The sequence below is a fragment of the Lissotriton helveticus genome, chromosome 4_1, assembly GCF_964261635.1.
Source record: "Lissotriton helveticus chromosome 4_1, aLisHel1.1, whole genome shotgun sequence".
NCBI classification, from domain to species: domain Eukaryota; kingdom Metazoa; phylum Chordata; class Amphibia; order Caudata; family Salamandridae; genus Lissotriton; species Lissotriton helveticus.
In genome coordinates, this window is record NC_136063.1 from 1,707,619,351 (window position 1) to 1,707,631,374 (window position 12,024).

At 42.1% G+C, this 12,024-nt stretch overlaps 1 protein-coding gene across 1 annotated transcript in view; it reads right to left on the minus strand.

The window, feature by feature from the left end:
• Positions 1-12,024, minus strand: part of GABRA3 (gamma-aminobutyric acid type A receptor subunit alpha3) — a 1,474,619-nt gene that overhangs the window by 829,339 nt on the left and 633,256 nt on the right. Inside the window, exon 5 of the mRNA XM_078685895.1 lies at positions 1,126-1,346. Coding sequence (XP_078542021.1) covers positions 1,126-1,346 — 221 coding nt within the window. The remainder of the gene's footprint in view (positions 1-1,125; positions 1,347-12,024) is intronic.

A 12,024-nucleotide genomic window follows, 5' to 3' on the forward strand; every position in this document is an offset into this window, starting at 1 on the left:
GCAATCAGATACCACCATTAATCTGAACACAACTGGAATGTCGGGACAACTCTACATTACTTTTCCTGATAAGGGAATCTGAGTTGAGATGATTTTAATAGCAATGACTTTGCTTTTGGCATACCCGTTCAATGTTTTCATGTGACAAGTAGCAGCTTTTCTGAATGCTGCCTGGAAAGAACAAACAAAATAAATTGCCAACGCAGATGTGGTGCCAAATGGTTAAAGGCAAATTTCCTCCCATCGTTCAAATACATTATCCAAACCTCTTGTTTCTAATGTCATGTTTTTCCTTTTTTCTTATTTTAAACTAAAAAATCAATTTCAGTATTATCTTTTATGATACCAACGCGGTATACGGAGGCGCTTAAATAAAACATGAACTGCCCTTTCTTGTTTTGTATACTGGTATGCTTTCTTTTACATTTCCAACCAGCTGAAGAGTTTTCTGCTTTTTTATTTGCTTAAAAAATGTAGCTTGATTTCATGACGTTTCTCAAATATGAAACTAACTGAGGAATAAAGGGGTATATTATCAAGGGGTTTTATCTCTGCTTTTTTGGCTTTAAAAGCCAAGAAAGCGGAGATAAAATTATCTCCCTATTACCAAGCTGTCGCTAACACCAGTTAGCGACAGCTAATAGGAGATAGCGACCATCATGGGCCCCACTTTGCATGTCAGTGATATTTATCACTAATGACATGCAAAGTGGGCGTGCCAAGATGTTAGCGACTGGAAACAGTCGCTAAGATCGCTATCTCCTATTACCAACTTTTGGAGATATTCGCGCTAAGCGCGAATATCTCCAAAAGCTAACACCTGCCCTGAGCAGTTCTTAGCCATGTTATCCAATGGGAGGTGGATAACATGGCTAAGAGCATTTGCTCGATAATGCATGAATATCGCTGACTTTTCAGCGATATTCATGCATTGCGGCCGTTTTTTATCGCATTTGCGATAAACCTTGCTAATAGCAAGGTTTATCTGCGATAAAAATCGCCGGTTTGCGGCGATAATTTTTGTCTCTAAACAAGTTAGAGACAAAAACTATCGCTAGTTGTTGGTAATATACCCCAAAAGTTGGTATCGTGTGGGCAGCCATGTGTAGGCTGCAGTGCACCTACCTCATGGTGTACAGAAGGGTCCCATTGTCTACCAGTCGAAGCAGCTTATTTGGGGTGGTCATGTTATGAGCCACAGATTTCTTCCCGTTGTGAAAGAATGTGTCCGGTGTCCATATTTTACTGGCCAGCAAGTTATTAAGAGGAAGAATCTTCATTGGCCCATCAAATTTCAGACGCTCATCCCACCAACTTTGCCGAAAGAAGACATCAATTGTGTACTCCTGAAAAGAAAGGATGGAGAAAGTTAGGAAGAGAAACAAAAGGACTTCACTATCTTTGCTGTATAATTCAGTATCACTTGTTAATTAGTCAAATGCACAGTTAATCACGAGAAATGGTTTCCATTTTTCAAGAACCTAGCCAATCTGATGAACGAGAGTCACTACTCTGTGTTCCCTGGGAGTCAAAATATGTACCAAAGGCACAACGGAAATGAGAGAGAGACTCCCATTGCAGCCCAGTGTGGTTTAGCTTCAGAGCACCTTAATACTTCATACAAATAGAGACAGACTGCAATGCCTCTGTGAAGTCTCTTGGCTCACGTGAACGTTTTGATACCAAAAAAACAACAGCTTAACTTTGACAGACTATTATTATTCAACAAACATCACGTAAATGCTAAAAAAACAACACTACAAAAAAAATACATCCTTCGATTTACAGAATCAGGGCAGGTCGAATTGTGCTTTCAAAAAGAGAACTTACAAATTCCACTGTGGCAGAATTGAGGAATTCACAGGTTTAGCGTTGAGGACGGTATGGCTGAGTGTTCTCTAAGGAGTGGTGATGCAGCAAAATGAAAAAAAGCTCCTTCAAATCCATGACTTTGTCAGTAAAAATGAACATTTTGCAAAGTGATTTCCAGGCTAGAAACACGTATGTAGTTGTAGACCTGGATTCCTTTGCTTGGTCGCCCCCTAACGCTTTTCCTTCCAACCTTCTGTTTGACTTAATTTTTGTTGGCCTTAGGACTCTGCACACTTTACCACTGCTAGCCAGTCCTAAAGTGCTTGTGCTCTCTGCTCAGAACATGGTAGCATTAGTTCATGCCCAATTGGAATATTTTGTGTATTTATAAGTCCCCAGTAAAGTCCACCAAATATGCCCAGGGCCTGTAAATTAAATGCTACTAGTGATTCTGTAGCATTGATTGTGCCATCTATTTAACTCATTTGCTGTCAGGCCTTTCCCCCCACTGTGCCACAGCCTTTTTTGGCTATTTGCCTTTTTTGGCTATTTGGGGTGGACACATAAGGTATCGATCCCAAATTTGCATCCTTTTTTTTAACATCCTGAGGATTCTAAAGGTACCCAGAGTTTGTGGATTCCCATAAAGGGGACTGAGAAATTAGGTGAAACACAGCTACATTTTGAGGTTTTGGGGAAAAATGGGAAAAAAGTGCTGAAGACAGCATCTGTTTTTTCCTGCAAATGGTATCAGTGAAGGGTTGTGGTGCTAAAATCACCATCATCCCAACTTTCAGGAACAGACAGACGTTTGTCAGAAAACTAAGATTTTCTACACCGTTTTGGCATTCTACTTGGACATAGTCTATTTTTCCTATATTTGTGCTTTCAACCTCCTTTCAGTTAGTGGTAGCAATGGGTGTGAAACCAATAATGGATGCTGGAAAGCTATACATTTCTGAAAAGAAGATAACAGGAAACAGCCTTTATAATAAGGTTTTCACCTCGTTGTGCGTTTACCACGCATTTTTTAGCACCCATATTTTTACCACCAATATGCATTTACAAGGCATGCTAATACCACGCATTTAAGGTAAGTTGGGAGGGTGGGGGGTCTCCCCCTACAAATACATTGTTTTTAAATCTATAAACCATGTATGGTATTGGCATGCATTGTACATGCATATTCGTGGTAAAAACATGCGTGCAAAAAAATGCTTGGCAAAGGCAAACAATGTATTTACATGCGTTGTACTGTCATACAACCGAAGATAACATTCTGAATTCAGCAAGGGGCCATTTGTGTAGATCCTTCAAGGTTTTCCTATAGAAAGTAGCAGTTCAAATAAAAAAGATATGGAAATTGAGCTGAGAAAAACAGCCATATGTGTCTACATTTTCACCTGTAACTTCTAACTATGCTTGATATTTTTAAGCAATATACTGTTGCATCGCAGGACCTTCTGGTTGTCAGGATATATCGGGCTTGTAGGTTCACCAAGAACCTGAGGTACCTAGAGCCAATAAATGAACTGCACCTTGCAATGGTTTTTTATTGTTTACCGGGTATCCAGCAATTAATTTAGTGAAATATAAACAGTGAAAAATAGATTTAAAGGAAACCTATGTATTTCCGAAATGGGAGCAAAATATGGTTATTTACACACCTCTGACTTTGTCTTACATTTGGAAAGCAGAAATGCATGGAAAGCCAACTCGTAATAACACTTGTTCTACGATTCTGTGTTCTACTATTCTGTGTTCCCCTTAGGTAAATATGAACATCTGCCTTCTTTTTTCCTGGGTGTAAACACAAGAGCCAGGGATGTACCTCCTGCTGAGCATGTTCTGGGATAATGTGAGAGGTGATAACGTTTAGTGCCTCAGGGGAATTTTGTTCAGGCTCCTAGACCCTTGTGTCGGATATACAAGGTCATATACAGTGTACAATTCTTAACAAATATGAACAACCAATCTCAGCAACCAGCACAATGCATGAACTGATATTCATCCTAAAAGGGGAAGGAATAATCAACAGACCAAATATTGGCATCTATTTGACAGTGACAATCATAAACTAAATTGCTGCATGAGTCCACTCCTAAGATCGCAATCCCAGTGATCAGTGGTGTTAAGTCATTGACTTACACTTGCTGGGGACCTTTCTTGCATAATGAATCATTGGATGATATTGTAGCATATCTTAGAGGTCAGCGTGTGTCTTAGGATCCGTGAAAAATGAGGAGGTGAATATCAATAAAAACTGAGATTTTAGAAATTAAAACTCATGAATAATGTGTTTATCGGAGTTTTTTTATTGTATTTATTAGGGTGTTTTCTAAAGCACTGAAGATATCACCTTATTGTCACCAGAGCACAGGAAGAGAAAAGTAACAAGTCCAAATCAGCATGAAGATAGTCGGTAGAGCCCAAATCAATGCCCTGATAAGAACTTTGTCTCCTGTTGCACTACTACTGCTCTTTTCAAAGTTCCACCTTCAAAAATGTTCAGAAATGGAAATGGTTAAATTCTGACTTTAGTTTTCAAGTAGGATCCACCCCCTCAAGGGGATCACATAGGATCTGAGGCCAGCTGACATAAAGAAATGTGAGTGTGCTCTTGTATCCGTAGCTTGACATATGAAACAAAATTGACAAGGAGATCATTTTGAGCTCTCTGTGGAGTCTTTGTGAATAGTTTTACTTGACATGATAGCAGAAGGCCAGTAATAATGGAGCACGAGTGCACAGACCTGCACCATCAGTTGGCAAATCTGATGGTCCGTATTCTCCAGTCAATGAGGGGGCAGAGGCAAGTTGAAATTCCACAATGAGAGGCCTCCCCTCCAGGAGTTAACCCTCAGAGAAATACTAAAGGATCTTATTTCAATTCTGTATTCGAGGGATATCTGACAGGGTCCTGCTTATCTCTAAGGGCATGTATATCAAATGTTAGCCGCACTTTGCACCACACATGGGCTCCCACACATAGGGGCAGATTATGATGGAGGATTTTCTGCATCCTCCGGGCCGGCGGAAGCCACCGCTGGCCCTGAGGATGCGGAAAATCCTCTGCAGAGCCTCAAAAGACCCACTGCCATATTAGGATGGCGGTGGGTCTTGAAATCTGTCCGCAGCTTTTCCGCCGCGGTCGCCTTCCGACCGCAGCAGAAAAGCTTTAACCTGGCTGGCGGTGTCTATCAGACACCGCCAGCCATATTAGGATGGCGTAAGATGTATGTTTTTCCCTGGCGGTTTTTCCGCTGTGGAAAAGCATACGGACCTTCACTTCGGGGGCCCGTTGCGGTCCCCCTGGAAGAAGGGGGGGTGGGGGATGCACATGGGGGTAGGTACCCCTGCATTTGCATGAACAAAGCAGCAGGCACCGCGCAGTGCCTGCCGCTCTGTGCATGCACAACTTTCATTTTTAACATTGCGGCGGGTGCTGCTTCAAACAGCACCCGCCGCAATGTTAAAAATATAGGATGTGACTGCCAGGGTGGCGGTCACATCCTAATTTGCACGGAGGGACCGCCCCTGCGGACGGTCCCTCCTACTCTATGGTGGCGGATGGACTCAGGTCCGTCCGCCATCATAATCGGCCCCCAGGTTTGGTAAGTTTCAATTTTCTACAATCTTCTCAATGGTCTCTGAAGAGTCCATCATAATTTGAACCACTCGACCTCAGAAACCATAAAGAGGCATCATGCATTCAATCTATTACCTCTGTTCATGCTCAGTCATTTCCTGAGATATAGCTTTCTTTTCATTTCTACATGAAGCCAGGGGCTCAATGATTACTAATATATAGCTATGACGTGACCATACAGAGAGCGATTCTCCAGAGTCCAGCCACGACTGTAGATTGTACTGAAATAAACAGCCTTTCTTCCAAAACCTGTGGGCAGACCTTCATAAATTTGTTCCTTATGTGAAGCAGTAGACCCAATACCACTGGCATGCCCTATGCCAGGGGCACAACTCCACTACTAAAACTGAAATAACAAAGTCCAATAGTGGCTATCAATGCCCATTAGAGTCCATCCATAGAGACATCTTAAATTCGGCTTGCAGACCTCTACAGAAGCTTATAATGTTCTTATCGATGCTCAGTTAAAATCATTCATAACACTCTGAGGTGTGTGCTACCATCATATGTCAGGAGTGTGATGCCAATCTATACCAAGAATGTGCTGGCATCAAATGGCAAGGGTGATGTTACGGGGAACATCCATGACAACGCGGTCAAAACACCACGCTGCCATTACCATGCGTTTTTTACAACGCAAGTGGTTACCACGACTTGCGCTGGAGGGCGCTCTAGACTAAGGAATAGTACATTTACTATTCCAACACCTTCCCTACTGTACGTAGGCTGGAGTTGGAATAATAAATCTTACTATTCCTAAGTCCGGCACCCTATAGCACAAGTCGTGGGAACGACTTGCGTTGTAAAAGAAGCGTTGTGATGTACCGCGATCTAAAAGATTGCGTTGTAACATCATACAACCAATGTTACCATCTTCCACAAATGTGCTACCATCATGTATAATATAGAAACACATCAAATACTAGAATATCACTTAAGACAGCTTTGCGTTGCAAGTTATACCATGGTGCTACTCTTGTCTGTTCCCCAACCCCTCCGACATACAACTATGTAGGTCTTCAGCCTGATAACTTCTGTAGGGGCTCGGGTGGCTTAGTGCCCCACAGCATTCCTTTGGCGTAGCACTAGAGGACGGAGTACCATTCCACCAATCATAAGTTATCCTTCCTTCTGCGTGGTGTTGGAGTCCCAAGATACTGAACAACTCACTGATGAATCATGGCACAGGCAAAAACAATGTATTCCTCTATCTTCAGGCCACGGTCTATTCTTCGTTCTGTGGACACACCGCACCACTTCCCGATACTATTTAACAGAAATACAATGGACACCTTGGTTCACAACTAGCCCTCCCAGCAGGCTATATGAGACAGCTATGGAGCAAGAACGTGAACAAACGGAAGGAGCGCTTGCGCCCACCTGAGAATGCTCCAACCTAACCCAACCAGCATTATGCTGCTGGGATGCAGATGAATAAAAGGATGAAACTAAATGAAAGAAAATATTGAAAGCCTGACTGTGGGAAATAATTGAAAACTAGTTGGGTCTCCCAGGATATGTGAGCACAAAGTGGAGAATAAGCAAAGCCGTGGCATTCTAGTAATACGTATTCACATTTGCTGTAATCCAGTCCACCTCTTGAAATCAAATGATTTTGCTTATGTTTCTGCCTAGAGTGATGTGTGCTCCTGTTCTTATTTTCTCAAATGTATTAATTCAAGTCATAAGTTTAGTCAAGAAACTATTTCTAAACCGCTGCATCATGCTGTCGAATCACTCAGCTTGCCCGAACCGCTGTCTCATCATTGCTGGGGGGGGAGGGGGGAGGGGTAACTTGTTGAGGTTATTTCCGCAATACTATTTTTCTACTACTGAAGGCTTTTTCCATCAGAGTAGAGAACTGGCCCACCTTTTTCTCTATTGTGTGATGAAACCATCTGCTTGCATACTCCAGTATTGTGCAGAAATCACAATCCTCACTTAACTATTTCTACTCCGTAATCCCATACAGTCTTTTGCTACAGAGAGTGAGTTCAACCGGAAGAGGGCTAATTCTTTTCAATATTTTTCAGAGTGCCTTCTGAAGGTGGAATCGGGACTTCTTCAGTTACTCGGCTGTTTGGTCAATGCTTCTTACTTTCTGACATGTAAAACCAATGCATACGTCTTTTTTCTAGACGGTAAAATAATAAATGCAAATAAAAAATAATTGGTTTCTTTTCAGGAATTACATGTATTCCCTTAATTATTACATCATGTATGAGGGCCAGGTGTTGTCTTATCTCTTGCTGGTCTCCCTCCGGAGTCCTACCCAGCTTCCCCCTCCCATCTGTCAGTGAAATTTGTAGCCACTGGTCTAGGCACACTTATTTATTTAGGAACACCATTCTTTAACAATCATGTCATATTCAGTTCTAATTCCCTAGGCTCAAGACAGTTAGTCCCTGATTGTGAGTGAGGCAGAGTTTTCTGAACCCTGCCCAAAGCCCTATTTGCACAGGGGTCGGAATTGCGAGTTGCACAGCATCTTTCCCACATAGTAACTATCAGGTGCAACAAAGTCCTTACCCTTCTTTACATTTTAGCTCGTCAAAACTGCCCGAATTTAAAAAGGAAAAAGAGCACAGTATTTACCACAAGATTCCCATTTTGGTGCTGTAAACACCAAAATCTGTATGTTATTCCTCAAAAACTTGGAATCGGTGCCCTTTATCACATCTAATACATTCTAAATACCGAACAGGTGGATTTTATCAGCTGCTTCTGATCCACTCATAATTTAGGCCTCGGTCCTCTTTTTGCCTGTACCCCCCAAGAAAGGACAGCAACAAGGGCTCACTCACTCATCAAGTTACAGAGGATTGTCAATCTACTGCTACTTTTGTGGGCATGAAGTTACATTTTACAGACAGGAGTCACTTCTGTCAGAGGTCATTTTACACTGAAGACCCTTCTAAATGGTTAAATGTGAGAGATGTGTGGGATCTGGTGGCTTTGACCTCCCTGCCATTGCCAGGCCAAGGAGTGTGAACAAGCGCCCGCAGTGGCCAGCACGTCTAGGCCTGCAGTCCAGGTTGTCCACTCCCTATGGTCTATTATTTAGTAGGTGGCCATACAAGCACAATTTTTTCCTTGTGAATACTTTTCATTTGTTCTGAGCCGGCATCATTGTGGGTATTTTTCTACTTTGCCTTCGCAGTTTTTCTATAGTCCTTTCTTGTCTTAATTACATGAAACTGTGACATTTTCTTTACTCATTCCAAAGTCTACACATCCGGCACCATATGCGGGTAAAAGGAACACATTGAATTTCAGAACTAAACAACTGCAAGCATGTAGTAGTAAGACCTACATACAAAACACAATATTATAATCAGAAGCATAAGTTATGGGTCAACATGTTACTTAGCAACAGCCAACCTTCTCTCAGGTGCATTGACATATCAAATGCTCCTTTTGTGATGGGAAAAGGCGATCACTTTTCACAGTGCTGCTCGAATCACTCGCCAAAGGGATGCTGCATCTGACTGCAAGTTACTGTGGTATACCTGGAAACTAACAGCAATAGTAAACCACCTGACAGTGAATACCAACAGCTCATTTATGAGCTTATGATGCAGTGCAGCGCAGCTGATCATGGAAAGGGCAGGAATGCACTGTGTTAATGACGTTTTCTGTCCTTTCCCTTGCGCTGGCACCCTTTAGGCAACCTAGCACCAGCAGAGGCACCCATGCACAATGGTGCAAAGGGGCATGTTTTGCATGCAGGATTGAATTTGTGCAGGAAGGAAGACCTTCCTGCACAAAAACAATCCTTGGAGGCTTAATCCTCTTTCGTTGTGCGCTGCTGCAGCTCACAGAGAAAAAGGAACTAACAAGGAGAATTGAGATATTAATAATAATAATAATAACAATTAGATATTTCCCTCGCTAAGCCTCCCCTGGGAAGGTGTAAGATTTGATGCATCTCCAGGTTTTCACGTTTTTATAAATCTGAGATTTTTTTTACATATTTTGGAGTTGACACCCACGCAACGGACATGGAACGCCTTCACAGGGCAGAGTAACACAACGCAGTGATTTGTGCTCTGCTAGATTGCGTTACTCCAGATTTTTTAAGCCATGCAAAGTGGCTTTGCGTGACTTCATGAATTTGATTTTGAGGTTTGCGTTGTGTGGTGCAAACTTGGTTGGGTTAACCCTCTCTCAAATAATCCCACAATGTATAGGTATATGGTTGTTTTGTATTTTGGTTGTCTTGCTTTTATTACCTGTTGTCATCTCTTTCACAGGCATTGACATATTTACTCAAGATAAGAAGGCCTGTAAGAAAGGAATTACACAGCTCAATTGTCAGAGTCGTTTTCCTCAGCACTGCTGATTTTAATGCAATTTAGTCATTGACCCAGGATAATCTTCACTCCCCTCCCCCTCATTTTGAAATGGACCAATTTCTGTAATTATTTTTTGCTGTAAACGTGTTGGCGGCTGCTTTACTACTTAAAACCGGGTGTGAAATCAAAAATGTCATTTTACCTTTGCTTTGAGAATGCAGTTGCGTTTCACATTGCTGGATTATTATTTTGTTTTCAAAATGAATTTAAACCAAGATGTGAGTTTTCTTCAAAAATTTAAAGCCGGGAGCCTACTGGGACTGTCACCACTGTGTGCTTTAAAAACCCATTGTGCAGTTTGCCCATGGCCCTGTTGACTCCCAGCCTCATAAACAGAAAGCTTTGATGGGCGAGAGCAGCAGCTGTCTATAAAGTCCCCTGTATGACTCATTACCATGGAGACTCAAACACTGGAACAGGAGCTCGAGACAAAGCACCTCCTTTCCCCAAGCCGTGGTAACCGTGGAAACCTGGGGACCTTCGGAGAGGCTGGATTATTTTAATTATACAACACATCTAACCAGCCGAGATTTTCACATTATTTTTTTCCATCAAAATAAATCGTTATCCAACGCGCACAAAAAATATTTAAAAAAATACCTAATCGTATTCATCTAAGGACGAGGAAGAGGATCACGAGTAAAGGCAGTTAATGGTGTCCATTAGAGATTAATGCACATTTAGCTCACAGATAAGGTAGGTAGTTTGATTTACATTTAACTCCTGTGACCCAAACTAAAAAAAAAATAGATGCGATCCAACTTTAATTTGGGATTGAAGACTCTACTTTTTGAATTCTGCTCTTTCGCAGTAAAAGGCTTGTTGTAGCAGACATTTTTTACATGATCATATTTTGACCTGATCTGAAATAGAAAACCTAATGATGAGCGAACATTTAAGCAAGAGCAAAGATCACAATTTTGATTGCAAAATGTTTGGTTCAACAAAATCACCAAATAAGGATTTATTTTAGCCAGTGATAACTTAAGTGGGTACGTCAAACACAGACCTTTGGATGATATGAACCTTAAATTGTGTTCCTATTGTTATCCGACATCATGCTGTGAGCTTCTTAAACGCTGGTGAATTTCAGTGCATATGAGTGTATTTATGTGGTTCTTAAACTGTGCTGTGTTGCTGTAAGAAATTGGGTTATTGGATGAGGGGGGTGAAAGCCCCACTTATGCAAAAACCACAATCTTTGAAAGGGTGAATCAGAGTAGTTACTAAATTAACCTGTGCTTAACCCCCAGGTAGCTTGGAACAAAGCAATCAGTCTTAACTTAGAGCAGGCGCGCAACGCTTATTGGGCTCAAAGGGATTCAGAGCCCCTGCTTTACAACTCTGCCTATTGCTGGAAGAATTAGCCCGCCCACCTCAAATTTTTATTAGCCCCCCCGAAATTTGGTTCTAGTTGCGCCACTGACTTAGAAGCAATATGTAAAGTATTTATGGCACACAACATTAGTGAAACACAACACAAAAAAATCTAAATTATTTTAGAAATATAGAAAAGATTTTCATAAATAAAATGATACCAGAGCAACAAAAATCCAATCTATGGACGTGGCAATATGCAATTTTAACTTTTTTAGTTAGACTAGTGCCTAAAAGCACAAAGGTCACTTGTGGTCATGCGGTCATGCTAAGGCTATGGAAAGTCACAAGTTCAAGCCAACTGACCACGAATGGAGCACCAGTCGAATATAGGGACAAGATTTGTCCCGCTGAAAAGTTACTTTCCAAGTCTTGCACTGTTAGACCTGTTAGCCCTAGGGTGGTCCTACCCTTTTTTTTTTTTTCCCCTTTTGCCTTATTTTTTCGCCGTCTTTTGTTGGACCTAGGTCTCTGGGCGCCTTACCACTGCCAAACAGTGCTGAGGTGTAGGTGCTCTCTCCCAACAACATGGCTGCGTCAGGCCCCTGCTACTGCGGAGTGGCCATGGAATACATGCACTAGTAGTTAGGAGCAGGCTGGGACATCCTGATACAGTATCTCTGCCGTCCCGCCTTTTTGTTCCATAGCCTAATATGTGGACAGTCCTGGAACCTTCCAGCCCTGGGAGGGGTTATGCTTTGCCGCCTTTACAGGAGGGTCACCTGACCATGGGGTATAAGAGGAAAGGAGGGAAACCTGACTGTCAGTTGGGGCACCACTGGACCTGGGGGAACCTCTGCCGGAGTATAGGCAGCTGGGCCTAGGGGAGGA